This window comes from Otolemur garnettii, unplaced genomic scaffold (genome assembly GCF_000181295.1).
Source record: "Otolemur garnettii isolate 467f Iridium unplaced genomic scaffold, OtoGar3 scaffold00023, whole genome shotgun sequence".
Taxonomy (NCBI): Eukaryota; Metazoa; Chordata; class Mammalia; order Primates; family Galagidae; genus Otolemur; species Otolemur garnettii.
This window is the reverse complement of record NW_003852418.1, coordinates 12,319,137-12,345,547: the sequence shown is the minus strand read 5'-3', so window position 1 is coordinate 12,345,547 and position 26,411 is coordinate 12,319,137. Positions and strand designations below refer to the sequence as shown.

Genomic DNA, 26,411 nt, shown 5'->3' with positions numbered 1-26,411 from the left:
GGAGACCGCGATGGCAGGCGAGGGCTTCGCGCGTGCCCCCCGGACCCGGGTTCGGGAACGTGCTGTATGGAGCACTGCCCCGGCAGGTGTGCCAGAGCCCCCGGATTCGAGGTACAGGACCCCGACTGGGCGTCCGGACGCCGGGTGTCGGTGTAGCTGTTGCCCGCGTCCCGCCGCCGCGCTCTCGGCGGCCGGCGCATTATCCCCGCCCCGCGTTCAGTCCCCTCCCTTCGTCCCGCCTCCTGCCCGCGCTCCCTCCCTCGGCGGCTAGCGCGTCGCGCTCCTGGCGTACTCGGAGCCCGGCGGGGACCCGGAGGCAGAGACGGGGCGGCCCTCGGTCCGAGTGTGGGAGCTGAGTCAGGCCCGGGGGCCAAAGTTTGGCGGCCACTCTGGGAGGCAGAACGTGCGCCTGGGGGGCTTCTAGCCCCCTTTTCGGGTCCTCGCCCAGGACCCACTGGCTGCCGAGGGGACGGAAGCCGCGGCCCGGCCAACTCCGAGGCGGACGGCGCGACAGGAACTTGAGGTGGGAACTTTGCGTGCTGCAGCCGCACCGGACACTGCCGAGCTGCAGACTGGTACCCAGCGCTTGCAAACTCGGGCCCGGGGCCAGCCGCACGTGTCCCTGGCTCCGAACTCCCCAGCGGGAGCCTTGAAACCCACCTGGGGAGAGGCTAGGGAGATGGAGAGCCCGGGAGCAGCTGGGGGTGGCGGCGTGGAGTGAGCTCGCCACTGGCCACGCGCGGGTCCTGCTTGGGTTCTTCCCTAAGGGTCCCTGGGATGCGAAGTGCCAGACGTTCTCTCCCTGATCTGGGCGAAGGGCGCATCCTGGCTGGGCGGGGGAGGGGGGCTTCTGGCCACTTCGGGGCATCCCGGGGGAAGGAGAGTTGGGGATGGGGGGCGGGAGCAGGCGTCTGCCTCTTGCTCATTCATTCCATCCTTGGGCACAGAATGGAGAATCCCCACCAGTGGGCCTTCGTAAGTCATTCATTAACTATGAACATAGCAAACGTTTATTGAGCGCCTACTGTGTGCTGGGCGCCTGGGATTCTGAGATGTATTGGAGTCTCTGGGTGGGGAATGAAAAGAGAGTTGTTTCATTCATTCATGGATTGGACAGAGATTGCTTGAACACCTACTACGGGCAGCTCATCACAGCAGATACTCAACATTCACCCATTCAGCAAACATGGACTGAGACACTGTGCTGGGGAGAAGGCAGTGAACTAGAGGGACAAGGCTGGTGCAGGATAGGACGGGGGCAGCCTTCCTGCAGTTCACAGAGGAGGAGAGTTTAAGACCTAGGCCCTCCCTTGGAAGGTCACCGCCAGCTGGGGGGAGGGGGGCAACTGTAGCAGTCTATGTGTACAGGCTTGTGTACAGAAGTCCTGAGTTCATCTACACGTAGGACATTCATTCTAAGGGCTGGGGAGTGAGGAGAGGCTGGAATTGGTTCTTGGAAAGGAAGAAAATGCCTTTTAAAAGCTCCTTAGGGGCAGGTGACAGGGTGGGGGAGGAGGTTAAGAAACACTGGTCTAAACTCTCTGATAAATGTAGGCTCCCACCAGTGGGGATTTTTAGTTAAGTTGTCCATTCTGCAGGCATTTTCTTAACCACTTGCTATTCTTAAGCGCTTAAAGGGTGGCAGGCACCAAAGTTACCCAGGTGGATGAGAGGAGGGAGCCAGATGTACAGACACCCCCCTTCACTGACACCCTGAGACAAGTGCAGGGGGAGGTAAGAGGAGGGAGTAGGAACTGGTCTGATTCATTGTAGGGTGGGGGAGCCCCTGCCTCTGAGAATCTGAGCAGAGGTTTATTCACCAGGGTGTATCTGATACCCCCCCCCCCACATGACTGCAGAGTCACTATAGGGAGACACACTGGCAGCACTTCTCCAGGCTAAGTTTTCGGGCACTGCTGGACATTAGGCCCTGAAGAGGGCGAGAGGCCAGGGCGTGCCTTCTTTCTTGGGTGGGTTTCTCAGGCTCTGCTGGCCCAGAGATCTCCCTGCAAATCCTCTGGCTTTGGGGGCTCTGCAGAGGCATCTGCTAGGTGGGGATGAAGGGTATGTCTGAAAGACAGGCAAGCGATGGCCCCTGGGGATTGCCCTCATCAGTCATTTTCTAAGACAGCCCATTCCAGTGGAAAGATGTCTGTCATGGGACATACTCCAAACTCCCAGGGAATTGTGAGTGTGCTGGAAACAAGACAACGCAGGTTCTTCTCCTGAGACTTGAGAACCCAGCCTGCAGGCACCTGGAGCCTGATGGGGGCAGATCTGGGAGCCACTTTGAATTCTCTGCACCACACTCAGAGCTGGGCTCTGGTAAGAGGTGAGGGAAATGCCCCAGGGAAAAGAAAAGCAAAGAGATGTCCCCTGGATTCCCAGTAGGGTGTCTTGACTGCTTGTCCTTTCTCCACATCCCCTTTCCAAATATGAGATGAAGAGTTAACATTGACCTTGCCAGAGGTATGGGGTCTAGAACTCACTCTGCTTGATCTGTGCAGCCCAGAAATGAGTCCTTGGGTGAAAACGGTGGCCAATAAAGCCTCTGTACCTAGAATTAATTAAAAAGGAGAAGCAAGGAAGAGTCTAGCTGCAAGCACTCAATCACTGTTGGCCATTTTTATGGGCTAGCAGGCTGTATTTGATTAACAAAATGAGAACATAAAGTGAATTTGCTACAAATAGGGTCTGAATGATGCCTAAGATGGTCCCCTGCTCTGTGGCGAGTCTGCCTCACTCCCACACTTCCCCAGACAGGTGGCAGGTATGACCATGTTCCCCTTCCTGAGGAATCATGTAAGCACTTATCCACCTCCCTGTGGTCTTGAGGTCCCCCACTACTCCTACAAACCTCTGCTGCTCATGCCTGTGTTCCCAAATTTGGGGCTACAAGGAGGCAAATAGAAAATGATCTTCTGTCTTCAGCTCCCAAACACCTCCCAGCAGAAGGCAAATGTACATTTGGTGTTATTTTGCCAGCAGCAGAGTAGGGAGGCTCCAGAGGCAGCCTTTCTTTTTTTATGGGGGTTGGGAGAGGCGCTAGTACCTTTTCTCACTTGGAGACAGGTGAGGGATGGAGGGAACAGTCCAGCTCCCAGAACATAATCTGCCCAAGGACTTGGGCCACAGCTCACAGGAAGCAGTCCAGGATGGTTGGATGTGGCAAGGATGGATGGACGGCAGGTGGCTAAGAGAGACAGATTTCCCCACGTGGGCACAGCATCTCTCAGAGACTCAGCATGTCAGGACCAGGGCCAAGCTAATGGCTGGATCCATTTTGATTAACGTTTTAATTGGGGATTAATGCAGCACGAGCCGCCTCTGAGTCAGCCCAGCCAGGAGCCCTAATCCTGACAGATGAAGCCACACTGGCAAAGAAATACAACAGGGCATGAGAAAGAGCCACATGGAGAGAGCGGGATGGGGTCCCTGAGACACCTGCTCAGAGTTAGAGAGTGACACAGATTGAAATGCGTGGTATGAAGGAAAGAAACCAAAGCTGGAGGAGTTCTGGAAAGAAATGCTTTCCTTTTGGAAAGTTGCCCTGGATGTTGTGTTTCACATATCAACACAAATGTAGTGCCTTACAGCAACACCAGTGTATTATCTGGTAGTTTGGGGAGTCAGAAGTCCCAAATAGGTCTCACCAGCTGAAATCCAGGTGTGAGCAAAGCCTCTGGGGAAGAATCCATTTCTTGCCTTATTTACCTTTCAGAGGCTACCTGCAGCTCCTGGCCCCTGCAGGTCTCCAACTTCTGGTTGTCATATCTCCTTCCCAGAGGCCAAAATAGCAAGCCAGAATTTGACAAAACCAAGGGTTTTGTTGATTTCTTACTCTGTTCTATAAATACAAAATAGGAATAAAGATGTTTCCCTGACCATGGGCAATTACCTACTTCTTTCTATCCCCAAAGACTTCCCAAGAGTTTGTCCATAGAAAATAGGGACTAGTGACCCAGTCCATGGCTCCCAGCAGGTGGCAGAGATAACTCCACCTCCCCAGGAGCCAGTGATCCCAGGAAGCAGTGAAACACAACTGTCAAAGAGGTTTGTCTTGGGGTCCCACACACTGAGTTTAATTTTGGCTTCATCCCTTATCACCAGTCATGAGTTTTCACTTCTCAAAGCCTCTGTTTTCTCATCTGTAGACTGGGGGCATTAACAATGTCTGCCTTTTTAATGAAGAACGTAGGCTCACGCAGTTACAACTCCTAGCACAGCTCCTGGCACTTGGTGAGTGTGCAGTTGAGGGAGGCTGTAACTGTTGCTATTTATAGCACTTTGCGCATTTTGTGCTCTCTCTGCATTCCCCCCTCCCACTCAGAAGAGGGACTTCCGGTGAGCTTGAGACAGAAGAACAGAGTCAAGAGAGGCCTAGAACCCTGGGGAGAGGCCCAAGAGGGATTGTAGCAGTTGGGCTCAGCACACAACAGTTTATGGAACCCTTTTATGTCCTTGATGGAATGTGGCCAGGGGGACAGGAGATGGGTGACACTGCTGATCCCTGCAGCACATCTCCACTCACCAGACTCTCGTAAGGGGCTTGTGACTTAGACAAGCTTATCCTGATCTTACAGGGGAGGAAGCAGGCTCAGAGAGGCCACTAGCTCAGTGGGCATGATGGCCTGTCATCAGGAGCAGCAGGGACAGCCAGGCAAGCCAGACTTGGACCTCCAATCCCTCCTGCTGCCCCCTCTGAAATCTTAACCCGCCAGACCCTGCACCTGCTGCAGCCTTAGCCACTGCTGACCTCATGGTGATTACAAGGGAACTGCCACTCAGAACTCCTTATGGTTGGAATGATCACTTGTCTTTAGAAACATGTGCTGTGTCCTCAGTCATAGCTTGTCAACATTGTCTTTGTCCCTGAAGGACGGACAAGAAATTGAATGGGGAGTATCCGGGGATCTCTGGGATCATGAAGAGGAATTAGATCAATGCAGACCCAATGCAGGAGATTTCTCTTGCAAACCAGGAGGGTTTCCACTCCTCCAATGAAAGGGGACCCACAAAGCCTTCCAGAATCCGGAGGGGTTAGAGACATTAGGCGGGGCACTCCCTGCCAAAGCCCCAGCAACTCTTGGGCCTCTAGCCCCAGGGGGACTTTTTCTGTCTCTCAAACTTTGATGATCAGAAGAATGGTCAGGGATCTATATCTCCCCTGAGCACCCAGGGCAGTTCAGAAGCTTCTGGTTTTGTTGTTCCTGTGGACTTCATTTTTCTTTGTTAACCTGGGTTAAAACCCAGAGTTGTAGGAACCACACTCTGCTTGCCAGCTTCCTACCTTTCCCATGTTTCTCCTGTGTTCCAAGCCCGGTGCTTCTTGCCCTCCCAGACACCTTCCATGTGGTTGATACAGATCCTGAAATGTGCTTGAGTCCTTGGAAAATATGTAATATGTGTGCGTTCATTTACATAAATAGCACAGTGCCATAAACTGCTGCTGCTGCTTCTACCCGGCACCATGTTTTTAAGACCTAAATGTGTTGCTAAACCTGCATCCAGTTCATTGCTTCTGATTCCTGAGCCATCTGCAGGATTCTGAATTCTGCATCTACCACATCTCACTTATCCACAGCCTAGGGATGGATTGTAGGGGACCTTCTGGCTCCACAAGTAGCGCAGGACACACTTTGTTCCTCTCTTCAATCTGATTGAAGCAACCCCTGTGGCCAGTGCAAATAATTCGTTATTGGCAATGTCTGCCCCAACACCTGTGGTCCCAGATTTGGAAAATATACCTGGGAGTGGAATTCCTGGGTCACAGGGCAACAGCATCCTTCATTCCTCCCGTCACTACTCAATAGCTTTTCCAGAGGTCTGCACCAGGCTTCACCCCCTCCAGCAATAGGCACTCGGGGTCAGAGATGCTGGGTTCAAATCCCAGTGGATCGGGTCAAAAAGGACACTCCTTTGACTAGTTGGGGCAGGTGGATAACAGGAAGACTCCCTTCATAGCTAATGATAATGTAGCAGGCCTCTGTTTAGGGTTCACTGTGTGTCGGCATTGGTGACCACAATATCATTTGTGCATCATCTGTTTGAGTCGTCTCCTTGACTCAAAAAGGTAGAAGCTATTCACAGCCGCATTTTACAGATGAAGTCACTGGGTCTCTGTGCTGAGGTGTGACCTTGCCCAAAGTCATAGAGCTACAGGCCATGAGCCAGGAATTTCAAAGTCAGTGGGCTCTAATGCCTCCCCGGGGGGCTGGTGGGCAAGGTGCCCCTCATACTAGAGTAGGACCAGCTTTTTCTCAACATCCTGTTTCTTGTTGCTCCTGTAACACATTGTCACAAACTGAGTGGCTTCAGACAGTCCAAATTTATTACTTTAAAGTTCTTGGGTAGGAAGGTAGATTTCTAAATGGCTTTGACTGGACTAAAACCAGGTGATGGGAAGGCTGTGTCCCTTTCTGAAGACCCTGGGGAATCCATGTCCTCGCCATCACCAGCCTCTAGAGGTAACCTATGCTCCTTGACTCTCAGCCCTTCCTCCACCTCCAAAGCCATCAGTGGAAACTGAAGTCTTCCCTATGCCACCCCACTCTAACACTCTGCCTCCTGCCTCTCTCCTGTACATATATGGGCCCTGTGGTTCCACTTGGCCTGTCCACATATCTCCCCAACCTTAATTCCTTCTGTAACCCTAATGCCCCCTTGCTGTATACAGGTCTGACAGTTAAGTTCACAAACTCATCTTAGAAAAAGTGCTAACATGCCACACTGCCCTACAGTCACCACATAGTCAAGGGGAGTACTTTGAAGGTGACATTAGTGATATTCAGCAATAAGGTATGTAGCACTTCTTTAGGATGAATTCTCAAACGTAATTGTTTGAGAATTAAGGTTAGGATGTGGACATCCAAGGGATGGTAGGGACATAATTCTGCCTACCACATCCCCTTAGAAGTGTCTAACCACACTGGCCACTTGGGCCTGGTGCGGGCACAGTGTTAGGGAGGGAAGTGGGTACAGGGACTCAGGTATAAGTAGAGCCCTGCTTCTGAGCCTTGCCAGAACCCTGCGAGGCTATGTCTCTTGTCTTCACCCACCCAGCTAAATCCAAACTGCCAAGTGACCCCTTCCCCAACACACACACACGCACTCATCACATTGGCTTTGGTGGTCTGACACCGTCCCTGGGAGATGCCGATCCTTCCCACTGCCCTTGACTTTGCAGCATCTTCCCCTGTCCATCAAGAAACTGCTTCTTCTGACTCAGGGCTCACCATAGCACCACCTCTCTGTTGCCTCAGTGAATGGTACCCTGGAATCCTGATTATCCTTGCTCCCTGTCTCCTTTCACCACATGACATCTGTGAGCAAGTCCTCGGTGGTGCTTCTCCCCAAGTTCCTCCGAAAGCCCTCCCGTTCCTCCTGTGCCCACACTGGTGCAGGCCCTGGTCACCTCTCCAGGATGGCTGCAGTAGCTTCCAGCAAAACTCTCCTTATCGTGACCCACTGGGGGCCCTGCTTCCCCAGCCCCTGCCACCCTCCCAAGTGCATCTTCTCCCACTTTCCCTGGCTCACACACTTGTTTGGTCTTTGCCCATCCAAACCCATCCCACGTCAGGGAGCAGACTCTTGCCGTTTCCTTTGCCCAAGAAACCCTCCCCCAGACCATCACGCACTTGTTCCTTTCCATTCTTATGGCTCAGCCCCATGCCTCCTCCTGCAAAGACCCCACCAGCTAATGTTGCCCCTGCCCCACAATAATCATTCCCCATCTGTCACCTTGCTGTCTTCACATCACCATAGCCTGAAATGACTTGTGTCTCCCCCACTAGAATGTCCACTCCATCAGGGCACCTTGTGCCATGTATCCAGACCTAGCACAGAGCCTGACATGTGGTGAGAGTTCAGTAACTACTGAGCAAATGAATGAATGAATGCAACCTCAGGACTTCTCATCCTCATCATTGCACCCAGTCCTCAAGTGCCTTCCTCTTCCCAGGCATCCACAGACCCTCAGAGGTGAAATCACTAAAACTTACCATGCTCCAGAACTGACAGAACTCACACTGCAGAGAAATTAAAATTTACAGATTTCTTGCGAGGGTGTCAGGCTAGAGGAGAAGCAGCATTATTTTTCAGAAGCACAGACATGGGGGCCTGTTGGATTTATGAGTTCTAGGACCTAAGGATGCTGAGCCAGTGCCCTCATACTCATCACAGTGGGTATCACCAGGACAAGAGGCCCGGAGATGTGTCCAGTCCTCAGTTAGCAGGCTCCAGCATTGGGCTCTCCCCAGGCGACTCTGGCTTCAAGAAGTGGGTGCTTGCAAGATGCATCACTTTGCATGTACAAACGGTCTCTGTGCACTTAACACTCTGCTAAAACAGGATGACTTGCCACTCAGGAAATTCACAAGGGGACAGGGAGTGAGAGGAAGAAAGGAGGAATCACTGATTGGGAGTTGAAAGAGAAATTCCTAGAGAAGAAGTGATTATAGCCACGGGGTTCACAAAAGCCCTCCAGGGCTTGCAGGAGCAGAGGAATTGTTCCTTTGTCTCCCTCACCATTCTTGCCAAACAGAATGTCACTTTTTCTCTTGTCTTTGGTGGCAAAGATTAAGCAGCAGAGCTGAAAAGCAATATTGCTCAGCAGAATGCCTGAAAGGGATTATTCCCACGCCTCTAAGGGAGCCTGGCAGGCTTTGCCTGAGGAGATGGGTTCCAATTTTAGGTGAAGTTAAAAACACTCTAACAGGCTAAAATCAAATCATTGTTATTTCAAACAGAGGTATACCCTCGTTTTTTCCCAAACCTGATCTGCAGAGCTGTAGCTTTGCCCAAAGATAAGTGAATGGAGTAATCACAGGCTTGTGGAAAGCAAGTCCATTGTGAAGGTGCCCCTGGTGAGTGTGGAACCCACCCCAGTGCCTCCTGAAGCACTTCCTCATCCCCATGGGGGTGCATATGAGCGTGTGTGTTTCCCGTGAACATGTCCATAGCATCCACTGATGCTCAGGTATTAGAAATAGGTTTCCATCTGGAATTGATACTTTGTGAGTATCATTTGCTTCCACTGGGGATTGGGCTCAGGGGAGGGATGGTGATCTTAAAAAAGCAAAGTATTAATACTCTTACTACTTTTCCTATGCACCAGCTTAATTCTGGAGAGCTCTGGTGCCGTAATCCAGGGGACTTAAACTCAAATGCTTCTAGGGGGCCAGAAAGGAAACAAGCGTGAGTAAAGGAGAGTGGGTGTTAGGAAGGCAATAGGGAAAGGTGAGGGCTGTGGTGGAGTGGAGCATGCATACACCACCTAAAGAGGACAGCCATTTCTCAGTTGGAATTCGGGCCAAGTGTTGCCAGATATCCTGATTTTTCAAGAGAAGCCAAGAATATGGATTGAAATTTCTCAATGTTCAGAAATTTCTCCAACTAGAATATTTGTGAGCCAAATTCAGTCCATGAGCTGGTAATGAACAAGCAATCTCATTCTCGCAGTGCAAACCCTGAGCTTTGGGGGTTGAGAGGGAAGGAGTCCATGCAGGCTGATCTTTTGACCTCACTTTCCCAGAAGTGCTCTCCTGGCCTTGGTCTCATCGATGGGGAATGTACTCATTCAGCAGGCACTTTAATGAGCTCTTTCACTGCTGGGCCCAGGGGGTCAGAGATGAATAAAGCATCTCCCTCCAGGGAGCAAGGAGCTGAAGGAAGAGCCAGGTTCCACACAGAGAATTCTGAAACTGGGTGGGAAGTGTCATGAAGACAAATGCACTTGTTGTGGGATTTAGCCAGAAGAGATAAGGAGGGGCCCCGTCACACCTGGAGAGCCTGGCTGTCTAGTTCGCCTCTGTCTCTCCAAGGTGATCTTTACTGGCACATCGCCTGACCACTGTCCATTTTCTTGTCTGCCACCTCTCATTTATGGTGACTGACATCTGTTTTCCATTTATGAAAACAATGTAAGGTATCCCTTTAAGATAAGTACTAATAGCAATAATAGACAACAATTCTTGAGTTCGCCTGGAGAACATTTAGAAGATTAAAAATATAGTTATCTAATTCATTAATTTTTTAAAAGAACTATTGAATACCTACTATGTGCCAGGCACTGCCTTAAGTGTTCTGATATGGGTAAATCTTTCTATCCTCTCAGAAATCCTGTGAGGTACCGTGTTTCCCCGAAAATAAGACACTGTCTTCAATTTATTTTTTTTCAAGAAGACACACTAGGGCTTCTTCGCAGGGGATGTCTTATTTTTATTAAGTATAATACAACAATCTACATTTATTCAAATACAATTAAGTCATCTTCTTCTGGAACCTGACAGGGGGAGCTGACCTTGTTGGTGGGGCTGGCGCTAGTATTGCGGGAACTCCTTGCCCCTAGCCGTTCACACGTGTATGCACAATAGGATGCCTGTGACCATGGTTACCACACGCGCACCTGCGCTAGTGTGAATGGCTTGGAGAAAGGAGCTGTGGCAGATAAAAGATATTCCAGTCTTCCTTACCGCTCCATGCCAAAATGCGCCCATCACTAGGTCTTATTATCAGGGTAGGGCTTATGTTTAACAAATGCATAGAAATCCTGCTAGGGCTTATTTTTGGGGAAGGTCTTATTTTCAGGGAAGCACGGTAGGTCACATGGTTGTACCCATTTTACAGATGAAGACAATGAAACACATCAGGGTTGAGTAAGGTACCCAGGCTGTGTGGCTCAAAAGTCTGTGTTTATAACAAGCAGTATGGACATTTGGGGCCAGATAATTCTCCCTTGTAGGGGGGCTATCCTGTGCATTGTAGGACACACACCTCGTAGCAACATCCCTGGGCTCTACCTACAAGATGCCAGTTAGCATCATAACCATCAAAAAATGCCTCCAGGCATTGCCTCATGTCCCCTGAGGGATAAAATCAGCCCTGGTTGAGAACTCTAAGACTACACTAAATTGCCTTTCCCAACTAAAAAACTACCCCCCAAATGTGGTTAATTTAAAATAATTGTGTTGAGTAAATGACAATACAGATTGCAGGACAGTCCATTAAGAAGTCAGCTGTCAGTCAGCTGTCAGATGCTGGGGGCCCTTCCCAGTCCCTGTGCTGTGACCCAGTACTTCAAGGGGGTGCCTGCACATGGAGGTGCCCAGGACACTTTTATAGCCCAGGGAGGTAGACACAAACAAATTGGGAAGGTTAGAAGATGCCAAGTGATACTGTTGCTACTTCACTAAGTCAGTGTCTTAGCTCAGGCTGAGTGGCTCACATTTATTTCTCACAGTCCTGGAGACTGGAGAGCAGGTGCTCTGGGTTCAAGCCAGGCGCCTTCTCTAGGCTGCAGCCTGCCCAGGTGTGGCAGTGTCCCCATGTGGGGGAGAGAGCGCCTGGTGTCCCTCTCCTTATAAGAACAGGAATCCCATCATGGGGGCTGCACTCTCAAACCCCATCTAAATCGAAGCACCTCCCAAAGTCCCGTCCTCCTGACACCATCGTATTGGGGGTGAGGGTTTCCACCCCCAAGTGTGGGGAGAACATACCAGGAAGATGTGCGGGGCGCGTTACGAGTGAGGAGGTGGAGCTCAAGAGTCACTGAGGGTCTTTCCTCCCTTCTCCCCCCAGGCCCGAGAGATATGTGAAGGCCCAAAATGACCCTCTTACCGGGAGACAATTCTGACTATGACTACAGCGCGCTGAGCTGCACCTCGGACGCCTCCTTCCACCCCAGCTTCTTCTCGCAGCGCCAGCCCCTCAAGGGCGTCTTCTACCGCCGGGCGCAGCGGCTGCGGCCGCAGGACCAGCCCCGCCAGGGCGGCCAGGCCGAGGACCGCAGGCGCCAGATCATCATCAACGTGGGCGGCAGCAAGTACTCGCTGCCCTGGACCACGCTGGACGAGTTCCCGCTGACGCGGCTGGGCCAGCTCAAAGCCTGCACCAACTTCGACGACATCCTCAACGTGTGCGATGACTACGACGTGACCTGCAACGAGTTCTTCTTCGACCGCAACCCGGGCGCCTTCGGCACCATCCTGACCTTCCTGCGGGCCGGCAAGCTGCGGCTGCTGCGCGAGATGTGCGCCCTGTCCTTCCAGGAGGAGCTGCTGTACTGGGGCATCGCCGAGGACCACCTGGACGGCTGCTGCAAGCGCCGCTACCTGCAGAAGATGGAGGAGTTCGCCGAGATGGTGGAGCGGGAGGAGGAGGAGGACGCGCTGGACAGCGAGGATCGCGACAGCGACGGCCCCGCCGAGGGCGAGGGCCGCCTCGGCCGCTGCATGCGGAGACTGCGCGACATGGTGGAGCGGCCGCACTCGGGGCTGCCCGGCAAGGTGTTCGCCTGCCTGTCGGTGCTCTTCGTCACTGTCACCGCTGTGAACCTCTCGGTCAGCACCTTGCCCAGCCTCAGGGAGGAGGAGGAGCAGGTAAGAGCCCACGCCAGCCCGCAGGGCGACTCCTACAGTGAGGGAGGCGACAGAGCAGTCTGCTGGACTACCCTCTACATCCTTCAGCCCACCCCTTCTCACCTCCTTCATGAAGCCTTCCCTGACTGCACCCTGGCTGAAATGCATCCCCAGTCCCTCTTGACGTCATGCTGTGTGACAGGGTGTTTGCATGTGCGTCCCACTCCCTATTAATATATGAGCATCGTGGGGTTGATGGCCACACCTGTTCTGGTCCCCAGTGAGTCTCCCACCCCCAGTCTAGAACAACATCCAGCACAGTTGGGGCACACAACCACTTTTATTGAATGAGCCAATGAATGAATAGAATAAATGAATGATGTGATTTATGATGGGCCCTGAGCTAAGCATATTATTATACATCCATTATCAAAATTTATCTCAGATACTAGAGTCCTTTCTCAGACCTCTTAATCCCTTGTATCATAATAACCCAGACACATTTTCTGTGTCCTGAAAATAATTTTTATTGATAGGCATGTGTGTGTGGATGTCCTGGTGTTAAGTAAACTTGCAAATGAGTGTGAGGTACTGATCCCAGGGCCTGACACAGGGTATGAGCTTCATCCCAGGGCTCCCACTTTCTAGAGCAGGCTGCACACCCTGCCTGTCTCATGTTTTCTTCAAATCCTCCAGCAGCTCTGTGGGGGGAGTGTCCTCACACCCACCTGATATTTGAGGACATAGAACCAGAGCTGCTTACCCAAACAAACCCAGGTGCAACAGAGTCCAAAGTCTGTGTTCTTAACACACTGACTGCCACACTAAGAAATATATATGTATTTTTTTTCTTGGAGCCACGGTGTTTTATTACAAAAATAGAACAAAAACTTTGAAAACAAAATGATCCTAAAGTTTACAGCAATAAAAAAGTGATATAAGAACTTGAACATCGGTAATGTAAAAAGTACTGTGAGAAGTGGAAAAATAGTTTGTAACTCATATGGCAGCTGATGTGTTAAACTTGGACCTGTGGGTCCCACATGGCAGCCTGGGGATGTGATGTAGCTCCACAGAAGTTGTGTGATTGGCTCACACAGAATTTCCCCCAAATTTGACTTGTTCATATATAAAAGTAAGGCATAAAAATTTAAATTCCCAGGTCCCCTTAAGAACTATGAGGTCGGCTGGGCACAGTGGCTCACACCTGTAATCCTGGCACTCTGAGAGCCTGAAGCAGGAGGATTGCTTGAGCTCAAGAGTTCAAGACCAGCCTGAGTAAGAGCAAGACCCTATCTCTACTTAACATAGCAAAATTAGCCAGGCATGGTGGTGCACATCTGTAGTCCCAGCTACATGAGAGGTAAGACAGGATCGCTTGAGCCCAGGAGTTTGAGGTTACAGCAAGCTATGATGACACCCATTGCACTCTAGCTGGGGTTACAGAGTAAGACTCTGTCTCAAAACAATCAAATAATAACAAATAAACAAAAGGAACCTATGAGGTTGCCATCTCCCCCACCCCTAGCTGGCATTCCTACATGGCAGGTCTTGGTGGGAGCTGAGTATGTATGTAGGGGGAGTCTTCCTCCAAGTTCAGCCTTCTTATGTAGCACACCCATGGCTCTTAGAGTTGGTGACCCCTTTGCTTCATGTGGGGATTCTGGAAGCAAGTTTTAGAAAGACCAAAAACTCTTACACAGGTACAAATTGCATAGGCACTGAAGAAGTAAGTATTGGTATGATGTGAACATAAATATGCCAACCAGCATTTGTGGAGCACTGACTGTGTGCATAGCATGCAGCAAATGCTTTGCACACACTCTCTGGTTTAACATTAGAAGTACTCACCATGCAAGTATTTTCTCACATGCATATATCATGGATGACATAGCGATAGCTGTGCCATCTATAATCCATAGAAGGTTGCTGGCATTTCTATTAAGTATTGAGTTTTAAAAACAGGTATTAACAAAACAGCATTCACCTAGTAAAATTTACTCTTTTTTTTTTGCAGTTTTTGGCCGGGGCTCCTCCGTTATATGAAGCTGGTGCCCTACTCCTTTGAGCCACAGGCACTGCCCAATTTACTCTTTTTTTTAACTCTTTTTTTTTTTTTTTTTTTTTTGAGACAGAGTCTAAGTATATTGCCCTGGGTAGAGTGTCATGGCATCACAGTTCACAGCAACCTCAAACTCTTGGGCTCAAAGGATTCTCTTGCCTCAACCTCCCAGGTAGCTTGGGACTAGAGGCACCTGCCACAATGCCCAACTGTTTTTTTGTTGTGGTTGTCATTGTTGTTGTTTAGGAGACCTGGGCCCAGTTCAAACCTAGCAGCCCCAGTGTATGTGGCCGGCACCCTATCTGCTGAGCTATGAGCACCCAGCCATAAAATCTACTTTTGATAACATTAGGATAGTGATGAAGAGGTCAGGGCTAAAGACAGACACCCTGAATTTGTATTCTAGTGAGTCCACTCTGCCTGTGTACCTGTAGGACACAGACTTACCTCTGTGTACCTAAGTTTTCTCGCCTGTCCAGAGGAGCTATGAACAGGCCCACCCCACAGTGTCATGAGAATTCAGTGAGCCCACAAGAAGTGATTGGGAGAGACGCATGATGAGCATGCAGGTAGTGCTAACTCTAAAGATTTATACTCACCTATCAGAAAGAAAAAGAAAAAAAGAGAATGTGCTGATCATTTGAGACCTGTCGGGAAGTCCTGGTACTTAGTATAGATTTCTTCCCAGCCTTGACATCTTGGATCCTGATCTTATCAGGGAAATACTAATAAAGCTACTATTGTATTCTAATTCCGATACTTACTTTACAAAAAAATACCTGGCCTTTTTGTGACTCAATGAAAATGCTCTTTATCAACTTTCATTCTGGGGTTGGGGATTCACTGGGAGACTCACTGTTTCACTGGCTCCTTGTGTACATATCTAGTGCCAGCTGTATGCAGGCACTACAAAGGGAGGCAGAGTGACCAGGATGAGTAGCCCACCCTCAAAGAGCTTCAGATCTGTTGGGTGAGAGTGACACCCTCATAACCATAAGTTTGAGGCACAAGCCCAGGGGGCTCTGTGTGAGGGGCCCACCCACACTGCTTGGGGCTCCTTACAGGGGCACACGTAGGAAAGCTTCCCAGAGGAGTAGACTTCCCATCCCAGAGGTTTGAGACCTTAGAGCCCCACCAAGTCTGAGCTCGTACCTCCAGCCTCATATTCCTAGAAAGAGAATATTCCACTGGGACTCAGGGAACCCAGCCGTGCGCAGGCACCTACAAGATGCCCCAGTTTAGAGCCGGTTTTGCCTTTCCCCTTTGCCAAAGGCCCCAGTTCTCAGACCATAGAGACAAGCTGCAGCCTGCATGCCAGATTAATTGTGAAGATGTGTTTTAGTGTTTCGTTTTCTTCGGATTGAATTAGTACCATCACTTAAATCAAAATTTTATCTGTTTAACCAACAATTATCGCCAACATTTATCACCAGGAGATTTGACATAAAACTGTGCATTCCCAGCTCCTCTTGAAAGCTTCAATGAGGCAGCCTGAACCTGAATTTGCCTGGGGCAGTGACCCAGGAAACTGGGGCCCGTGGGGCCCAGCCCCACCTAGCCCATTGCCCCTGAGGCCCAGCCCCACCTAGCCCATTGCCCCTGTTTCCTCTGTGTGCCTGTACCCTGCTGATGTTTGCTTTTGCACATTCCCTACACCCCAGCCCAGTGTTCCATTCACTCCCCTGAACAACTGTGCATTGACCACCTGCCATGTGCCAGGCCTTCCTAGGCACTGGGAGTCCAGGCAGTGAACATTGCACACCAACTGCCCTGCCCCACGGGGCTGTCTCTGCTGGGATGGCCGGGGTGGGATGTGGATGCAGGCAATAAACATGACAAATAGGTAACTTACAATGCATATGGAAAGAAGATGATAGCTATGAACAAATAAAGTCGGGTAAGGGGAGATTTTAAAGAGGGAGTCATGATAGGTGTTTCTGAAAAATACTGATTGAAGCACAGCTGGGAAAGGCGAGGGCAGGAGTGCATGTGTGTTTGGGGAGAAGGGATCCACAGTGGAACCAGAAAGTCGCTGCTAGGCTGGGGGTGAGCCCGGGTGTTAGAGGAGTGAGGAGGGGGTCTGTGAGGCTGGAATGAGGAGGTCAGAGAGGCAACAGATGGATAGCCCAGGTGCAGTCCCAGGAGGACTTTGGCTATGCCTTGGGGTCTATCAGTAGCTGTTGAGGACGCAGAGCGGAGAGATGGGATCCCTCTGGCTGTATATGGAAGAGGCACGGCAGGGATGAGGGATCCAAGGGCAGAGGAGACTGCAGCTGCCCAGATGGGGAATGGCAGCCAGACCAGGTAGGGGCAGTGGACAGAGAGAGATCAAATCAAGGTTTGGTTTCTTGCCTTTTTCCAATGAAGAGCTAATGAGAGCTCCTGAGGATTACACGTGAGGTCTAAGAGAAAGGTGAAAAAGTCGAGAGCCCAGCTCTAATCCTAAGCAACTGGAAGGTGGGATTGCTAATAGCTGGGGGGAGGGGGTATGTGTGGAGAGCACCAGGAGGCAAGAGAAGCCAGGAGCCCAGTATGGGCCTGTCTGTCACCCAGGCAGGGTCATCAGGAAGGAGGTCAGTGGGGTCTAGAGTTGGGGGCCAAAGTCTGGGTTGGAGAGACAAGGAGTGTCTAAGGTAGAGATGGCACTTACAGCCCCAGACGTGGGAGTGCTCACAACCAGCGGGAGGGCCCAGGGCGACCCAATGTGGAGAGACAGATGAGTAAGGCCCGGTTCACCCCTGCCCATTACCCGGGGCAATGTGTCCATGCTCCTTCCCCGGTGGGACTGCTGACCTTTCCCCTGCCGTCCCCTCTCTCCCAGGGCCAGTGTTCCCAGATGTGCCACAACGTCTTCATCGTGGAGTCGGTGTGTGTGGGCTGGTTCTCCCTGGAGTTCCTCCTGCGGCTCATCCAGGCGCCCAGCAAGTTCTCCTTCCTGCGGAGCCCGCTCACGCTGATCGACCTGGTGGCCATCCTACCCTACTACATCACCCTGCTGGTGGACGGCGCCGCCGCGGGCCGCCGCAAGCCCGGCGCGGGCAACAGCTACCTGGACAAGGTGGGGCTGGTGCTGCGCGTGCTGCGGGCACTCCGCATCCTGTACGTGATGCGCCTGGCCCGCCACTCCCTGGGGCTGCAGACGCTGGGGCTCACGGCCCGCCGCTGCACCCGCGAGTTCGGGCTCCTGCTGCTCTTCCTCTGTGTGGCCATTGCCCTCTTTGCGCCCCTTCTCTATGTCATTGAGAACGAGATGGCCGACAGCCCCGAGTTCACCAGCATCCCCGCCTGCTACTGGTGGGCCGTCATCACCATGACAACTGTGGGCTACGGGGACATGGTCCCCAGGAGCACCCCGGGCCAGGTGGTGGCGCTGAGCAGCATCCTGAGCGGCATCCTGCTCATGGCCTTCCCCGTCACCTCCATCTTCCACACCTTCTCCCGCTCCTACCTGGAGCTCAAGCAGGAGCAGGAGAGGGTGATGTTCCGGCGGGCCCAGTTCCTCATCAAAACCAAGTCGCAGCTGAGCGGCATGTCCCAGGACAGTGACATCTTGTTCGGAAGTGCCTCTTCGGACACCAGGGACAACAACTGAAGCCAGAGGACGCCCCTGCCCTGCCAACCATCTGCGGCTTGACGCTGTTGCCATCCACTGCAGAAGCCTCCGTGGGGACGTGCCACTTCTGAGTCCAGCCTGGGCGTAGGCCCGACTGGAACCACACCCCCGGAAGGACATCCCAAACCAAAGGCCAGTCCCGCCTGGTCCAGAAGAGAAACAGCTGCACCCTGAGCCCGGCCCTGCCCGCTGGCTGCTGTTTCCTTCAACAGGGAGATGGCTTGTAAATCCCCGATGGCATCCTGCCGTGTAAATAGTGTGCCCAGCAAAGACGCGCTTTCAGGGTCTGCTTGGGGGGGGGAAATACAAACAGCAGCAACCCCATGTCTGTCTTTACTGTGGATCACGTTGGAGGGTAGGAACCGATGCCTTTGGGGGCTCTCTTAAAAGAGGGAGCTGCGATCCCCAGCAGTGCCAGCTAGCTGTGGGTCCTGGAAGTAAAAAGGCCTCTTTCCTTGGGTTGTTCAGGCCTGGAGGGGCCCAAGTGGGGTTGGAGGAAGAGACAGCAGAGACACTTTTAGCAAAACGCCCTCTCTCTCGTTTCTCTTTGATTCCCTGCACCTCTGGGCCTTTCTTTCTCTCTTTTCCCTTTTTTCTTCTCTCCCACCTTCTGTTCTCCATGTTTGACATCTTAAGGTCCGTTTCTCAGATTCCCCCCCAAGGTACCTCTAACAGTTGACACCCAGGAGCCTGATTACAGAGGTGAAATCACTTCATTTTATCTCTAAAAAATTCTGTGAGTTTTTATTCTGCCCCACATTTATTTTAATATTTGAGGAAAAGGTGCTTTACATCATTCATCTGAATCTAAATCTAAACCTAGCGTGGGGTCGATACTTCTAGAACAGCAGTTCTCAACCTGTGGGTCGAGACCCCTTTGGGGATCGAACGACCCTTTCACAGGGGTCGCCTAAGACCATCCTGCATATCAGATATTTACATTACAATTCATAACAGTAGCAAAATTATAGTTATGAAGTAGCAATGAAAATACTTTTATGGTTGGGGGTCACCACAACCTGAGGAACTGTATTAAAGGGTCATGGCATTAGAAAGGTTGAGAACCACTGAAGAAAGTGGTCCATGGTTCCCTGAGCCACCTGAGAAGCACTGTCTGAAGACCCTCTGTGCCTACAAAGACCTACAGAGCATCCCGCCCGACCCCAAGCAGCTCCCAGAGTTCCTATAGTGCACGTGACCCACAGTAGAGCAATTCTGCCACAGCTGGCAGGGATTGACGCCTCATGGTGACAGACTTGGGGAAAGGGCTTCACACCCAGGTCAAAGTCACAAGCCTGTCCTCACACTCACAGACATGGCAGCATGGCTCTCTTCACACCAAGCCCTCGCTGTCTCGGCCACAGCCCATGCCCTCAGCCTAGCAGCAGAAAGCAAACTTTAAAACAAATCTGATCACATCACTTCCCTGCCTGAACTGTCGGTGGCTGTGCATTACTTGAGAATAAACCAAATGCCTGGTGTGATCTGAGCCCTCCCCTCTCCAACCTCCGCTCCCACCTCTGCTATTTCACTCTCTCCACCCAGACCCATGGGCCTCCAATCTGCTCTCCCAATAAGCCCAGCCCCTTCCCATCTCTGTGCCTTCACACCTGCAGACCCTCCTGCTGGGAGTGCCCTTGCTGAAGAATGCTGAATGGCTGGCTTCTTCCTGCACCTTCCTAGAGAGGCCTCATCTCTAAGGAACCCACAGCACCACCACCATTCTCTCCCCCTACCCTACCTCGACTCATCAAGCCAGAAGTGGCCTCATATAGTTCCCTGATGCTCAGTTATGGTCTGTCTCCTGCATGAGGAAGATGGTCTACACTGGCTCACGACTCACCACTGGCTCCCAGCACCCAGCATAGGGCCTGTACCTAGTAGGTGCTCAATAAACACACACTGACAGGATGAATGAATGAAGGGAAACAGGAAAGGGGGCCGGAACACAAAAGGCATTCATTTCTAACATTGGAGGCCAGGTCTTCTGTGTGCCTCATTTCCTCTCTCTCGGGTGGGGAGGCCACAGCTATCTCAGCATGGTCTACCATGCTGGAGCACCATGGAAATATCATCCAAGTCACGGGAGCCTCATTAAAGGCTCCCCTGATACCTGCTTCCAGTGACTCATGCCTGAAAAGTAAGTTTTCCGACTAATTAGCGCTACCTTCCCCAGCCCAGTGGGTGTCCTAGTAATGGGACATTGCCATCATCGTCATAATACCTGAGATTTATGGAATGACCTTTTCTTCCCCTCACAAGTGGCTATGAAAGTCAGGAGGCAATAGGAAATGCTAAACAGACAGAAATGTGGCACAGAAAAGATTACAAAGTGGGGCCCTGTAACGCTCAGGAGAGCAGGGAAGCAAAGGGCATTCGGGGTGGAAGAGGGAGCCAAGAACTAGGGCAGAGGCTGGGGTCACTGAGTGGGCAGGATTTCTGGGTCATCTTCAAGATTCTGATCCACCCTGGTGGCCAAGACAGAGGCATGTGCTTAAGGCACCTCTTGAGACCTCACTAGAGGGACAGAGGGAATAGTCACCCTAGTTCAGAGGGAATATACTACACCTAGCCCTAATTAAGAAGCTGGGATGCTTCGTAGACACCTAACAATCTGCTTCTGTGACCAACTTTTTTTCTTGAAGTGATCCTCTGCTTCAGCCTCCAGAGTATCTGGGACTATAGGCAACCACCACCTGTGGTCACACGTTATCCTCCATCTCTGATTTAGGTCCCCACTTTTCCAGGGCTCACAGGTGGGGGAAGGGAGAAGGAAGGGTTTAAGTGAGAATACAGATTCTCAGCCCTACTTCTGAACAGGTCCAAGACCAAGGGTGAGGCAAGCTAGGCACTTGCCTCCAGCACAAATCTAAGAGGGAACCAAAAAACTTAGTAATCAAGATAAATCATAATTGAATGCAATATATTTTTAAGTCAAAATTAATGCTAAAAGATTCCATGATGGATGAAATGTCAGGATTTTAAATAAAGATAGGATCTGTCTTTCCACTTGTATGATGCAGCCTTCCTCGACTTACTTATGTCCCATGAACCCTGGTATGTCCTGGGAAGACAGCCCTAATTGGCCAGGGGCACATCTCCAAAGAAATACAGGTGGGACTTTTGGCACCTAAGCCCAGAGCTGCTGGGGCACAGGTGCCTCTGCCACTGAGAGGGTGAGAGTGGGGAGAGTCTATAGCAGAGTCCGACCCGGTCCCTGCCCTCATGGGATCCACACAGCAATGGCAAGAGAGAGATGGTGAGCCTGTGAATTGAAAGAAAGAATCTCTGCTGTTGGTGAGCACAGGGGTGACCTGGCTACCAGGAACCAGGGGACAGAGGTGGAGAACAGCCACTTCAGATGGTGTGGTCAGGGAAGGACTCACTGAGCAGGTGGGGTTGAATTTGTGGAGACCTGGAGGAGGGGGAGAGGCAGCCACCCAAGCAGAGGGGACAGTCAGTAAGCAGCTCCCTGCTGGGATGTGTCCAGGGAGGAATCCCAGATGTGTATTTCTGAGGTCCCTACTCTGAGCCAGGCCCTGTCAACAGACAGAACCGGACTCAGTCCTTGCCCTGGAGTTGCTGGCAATCTGATAGAAGGAAAGAAAAGTGAGTGAGTGAAATATTTCCACACATGTGGGATGGCAGAGGGGTGAGGAGCCAGAGGAGATTGGAGAAGGACAGCGGAGTGGTTTTCACTCGGTCACCATGGGCTAAAATGGCCTCTCATCTGTCTTCCTGCTGCTGACCCCGGTCCTCCCAGCTCTCGCTCTCTTCCCTTGCCTCTTCTCCTTGGGTCCTGTTAGCTCATGCCTAGGGTCTGACCATTTTCCTGCTCCTCCTGTCCTCGCCCATCTAGATTGTCCTGGGAGCTTCTAACCATCTCCTGCCCCCCTCCACCTCCCCCAATCTGTCCAGCACCAGCAGCAGGACCCTGACAGAACCCAAGTCAGGTCACATTCATCCTCTGCTCGGAGCCCTGCCCACGCCCACCCATGACATTCCACCTTGCACACAGGCCCAGCCAGAGCCTCTCTTGGCCTTACCTCCCTGACCTGGTCTTCTTTCCAGCTACACCAACCCCTTCTCTATTCACTGAAGAGACCAAACACAGGCCACCCCAGGGCCCTTGCCTTGGGCCTTGCCACTCCCTGTGCCAGGAAGACTCTTCCCTAAGACAGACCCACACCCCTCACTCTGCTCACCAGGTCTCTGCTGAAATAAATGCTACTTAAACCAGATTTCTCTGACTCTTCCCCCAGCTCTGCATAAAGACCACACTCCCAGCATGGCCCCAGGGTATTAACCAGGCCTTTATTTTCTGTATGCAGATGCTCTGATGTCTGAGACCTTGCTGCCCCTGCCAGGGTTAGCCAGTTCCTAGAGAGAGCAAGCAAGTCACCTGGAACTCACCTTTTTTATGCGACACAGCAACCCAGAGCCCACTCCATCCCCACATCCTTTATTGGGTTCTCACACTCCATCTCATTGTCCACCTGCCCTAATCACCCCAGGGCCAGATGCCAGACAAGAAGGGGCAGCCTCCACACCCACAGCCTGCTGAAGTTAGTCAAATTAGCCAATCCTAAGCCTGTTTACCCTGCCTGGTGCCCATTCCTTTCCACAGAAGCCACAGTAAAGGCTCTCGCCCATGACCATGTTCCCCCCCACCTCCTAACTGCCTTCAGTGTCTCCCCACATGTCCCCCCTCCCATGGTGTGGCATGCTGCCATCCCTTGGGAACTACCAGTAACAAACTTTTTTTTTGAGACAGAGTCTCACTATGTCACCCTCGGTAGAGTGCAGTGGCGTCAAAGCTCACGGCAACCTCAAACTCTTGGGCTTAAGCAATTCTTGCCTCAGCCTCCCAAGTAGCTGGGACTACAGGCTGGGCTGTACAGCCCCAAAGCCGGCTATTTTGTTTTTGTAGTTGTCATTGTTGTTTGGCAGGCCCAGGCCGGGTTCAAACCCTCCAGCCCTGGTGTATGTGGCCAGTGCCCTAACTGAGCTACAGGCATGAACCACAAAGTATCTATCTTTTCAATGGCAGTCATCTCCTGGTTTGCTGGCCTCACCAAACCTAAACAAAATAAAACCTATACTTTAAAAACACCTGGCCCCCTTAACCCTGCGTTATCCTTCTCTAAAACCCTTTTTAACAGCCATACTATGTATTTATTTGATCATGGTTTTTCTCTCCCCAGTTGATGGTCAGCTCTGTGAAGGCAGAGACCTTCGCATCAGCATTCCATCTAGGATAGCACCTAGAAATATTTGCAGGATGAACGTGAACCCCTTACTTCAATACAGAGCCCTACAAACAACTCACACACGTATCAGCGGTATTTGTTCACCTGTATCAGTGACTTTCGATCCATGTACCATGGCACACTGGTGAGCCACAAGAGGATCTTAGGTGTGCTGCAAAAAATTTTAAAGACCACTAATTAAATTATTTTCCAAAGAAGTTCAAAGCACTGTTAGTATATTCTCTCTTTCACTTTTTTTGGATCAACATAATTTAAGTGTGCTGTGGAAGTTTAACTATAGGTTCCAGAGTGCTAAGAGATTAAAAAAGTTGAAAAACACTGCTCTGTATGGTGGCAGGGATGTTGTTAAGATCCATGCTGCTTACTGATGCCACAATTGTGGCAGGCAAACCACCTTCCCCCTACAATCACCTAATGATTTCTGCCTGGAAACAGCCTCCTCCACGTGAGTCTTCCATCAATATCCCTGTATTTTGAAACAAATGCTTAAAAGATACAGTGAGACTTGGGTCTGCAAACCGTAAAACAGAGCCCGAAAGATTTTTTTGGTTTCTTTTCAAAACATGCCGCTTGCTCCAATGACCTATAAAAGTCCAACTTTTGGACTCAGGACTGAGTCTGGTTCTGTCTGTTGACAGGGCCTGGCTCAGAGTAGGGACCTCACTTTGTTGAAATAAATTTAAAGTCACCAACTGGCCTTCTTTTTTAAAGAAAAGAAAGGTGGTAGGCATGGGGGGGGGGGTCTGGGCTACTTGGTGGCTATTGTTATTCCACCACATTTGTTATTCTGTGATGGGACCCAACCAAGAAGTGCTCAGACTCATTGTCTAAATGACAAGGCCATTAGCAGGCGGCCAGATGGCTGCTAAATGGACAGAGGCTGTTTCTCCATAAAGATTGAATAAATGGGATATGTCTGCATGTAGATGCTCTGGGGTCTTTTGCAATTGTCAGAAAAGTTACTCAGCAGTGACAGTCAACCAAGGTGCCCAGAGATGGTTGTGGGGAAGAGCGGGGCCTGGTGGGAATGCCACCATACCTTTAATCTGCCACCCTCACGCTTGACTGTCATCCCATCCAGGCTGCTGAGCTGTGCTTCGCTTTCAACAGAGGATCAATGGAAGGCCCGGCCAGAGAGCAAAGCTCCAGATGCTAAGGTTAGACGCTTCTAGTAAAGACTAAGCATAGACCTATCAGCCTTATCTGCAAAGCCAAGGCAACAGCCAGGGTTTGCCCAGAATTTCAAGGCAGGCTCCAGGAGAGTTGTGAGAGTGGCCCAGCGGGAACACAAGTCCACCTCTGTTATGATTCTAACATATTTGCCTGTGGGGACCACAGAAAGATCTAGGGGGGAAAGGACTAAGGATGACTTGTGTCTGCAGAGTTGTGATCTGTGCTCAGACTTCATGACAGCCTGGTGAGGGGTCAGTCACTGCCAGTTGCCTCCGCAAAAGCTGACCCCCAACTTTGTACCAGGTCTCAGTGAGCCCAGTCGCAGAGTTTACAACAACCGATGTAATTCACCAGCTTCTGAGTCATCAGGGACGGGATGTGACCCAGTCCTGGCTAATGAGACCCCAGAGGAAGTAGGTAGGGCAGAGACTGCTGAGGAAATCGGCCCTCTTCTCCCCTTTCTGCCCTAGATGCTGCTGAGGGAGGACAGGGGTGGAAGGTGCCGTGGGTATCCCCCCACCATGTGCCTAAGCCCCCAACTGCTGTGCTGTCGTGACTCACAGCAGCCCCTCTCCAAATTGGAGCCACAGCATGCAGAGCTCCTGGGAGATCACCCCCTCCCGCTCAGAGCCACTCATGGCAATGACTGATTGACAGGCGGGTGCCCGTCCTCAGGCCCTACCCCAAGGTAGATCTCACCCTGCACGCTGTGCATGCTTCAGAGCTCCATGGGACAGGCTGCAGCTAACCTCCAGCTGAAACCACACATTTACTTCACTTTCCCCCTGCCCACACCTGCCTCCTTCACCTTCAATAAATAACGTGCACCTGAATCCCCACCTCAGCCCCTGCTTCCAGGGAGTCTGACCCAGGACAGCAGGAAGTGGAGCTGGGTGACCATGCTTGTGACCAGCACACGGCAAATGTCAGGATGGAACCCAGCCTGCCCGGGTCCATGAAGACAGCACTGAGCTGCCAAACTCATCCAGAGACTGCCCCCACCCCCCGAGGAAATACCTGTCTTTATTATTACCACTACTGCTGACTGCAGTGACCAACCATCTCAGGACCGAAAGGGTGACTAGAATGCTTCATTTAGCATTTAGGATCCAGTGCAAAAGCCAGAAAAGTCCCAGGAAAACCGAGATGAGTTGGTCACCCTACTCCTAGTCAGGCATTCTCTGCCTACAGCCAGGAGTGTGTTCACGTGACATGATTATTACCCCACTTTATAGTCGGAGAAATGCAGGCACCCAGGCAAAGCCACATGTGCACAGCCACATAGCCCATTAGTGGCTGGAATTAGCGATCCAGAGCTCTTTCCACAACACCGATTTCACAAAGGAGGAGTGACGGTGGCCCAGCCACACGCTGACCACCACCTTTAGTGGGTGCTGCAGCTGTCCCCCGGCACCCACCTTCCCTTTCCTCCTAGGATAGTTTCCTCCAGGCACAGTACCACTGAGAATGAAGACCTGGCCCCTGTGCAGCTAGGTGTGACCAGATGCACAAGTTCTGACCTGCAAGATGTAAGCAAAGCCTTGCAAGAGACTCTAAGAAGGCCTTTCAAAAGGGAGGAATGGCCCTCGTCTATTCTCCTGTTACTGGAACACAGGTGTGATTGCTGGCTTGCCATGAGCCCTCTCAGACCATTAGGTGACCACAGGGATAAAAGACAAGAGCTGAGGGTAGAACAGAAATGTGGGAGCTTGGGTCCTGGAGCACACAGTCCTGGACTCCTTCCTCAGAATGATGTTGGGATTTTTATAGGCCATGTCAGAAAATACCCTCTCTCTTCCCCTGTGAATATAAACCTGAGCAGTAGATTGCTGGGAGCCTGAGAACGGAGCTAACACAGTGGAAATAGAACCAAGGAAGAAAGACAAGAGCTGGGTTGTAACAACAGTGAGCTCCTAGATCCAGCAGTTCCTGAAGCC

At 51.3% G+C, this 26,411-nt stretch overlaps 1 protein-coding gene across 1 annotated transcript; it reads left to right on the top strand.

Moving 5' to 3' along the window:
- The first annotated feature begins 257 nt into the window (after positions 1-257).
- Positions 258-18,351, top strand: KCNG1 (potassium voltage-gated channel modifier subfamily G member 1). Its single transcript, XM_003787700.2, has 3 exons — positions 258-523; positions 11,578-12,377; positions 17,240-18,351. Exons 2-3 carry the CDS (start codon positions 11,604-11,606, stop codon positions 18,008-18,010), a joined length of 1,545 nt encoding a protein of 514 aa, XP_003787748.1. The 5' UTR covers positions 258-523; positions 11,578-11,603; the 3' UTR covers positions 18,011-18,351.
- Positions 18,352-26,411: the final 8,060 nt, after the last annotated feature.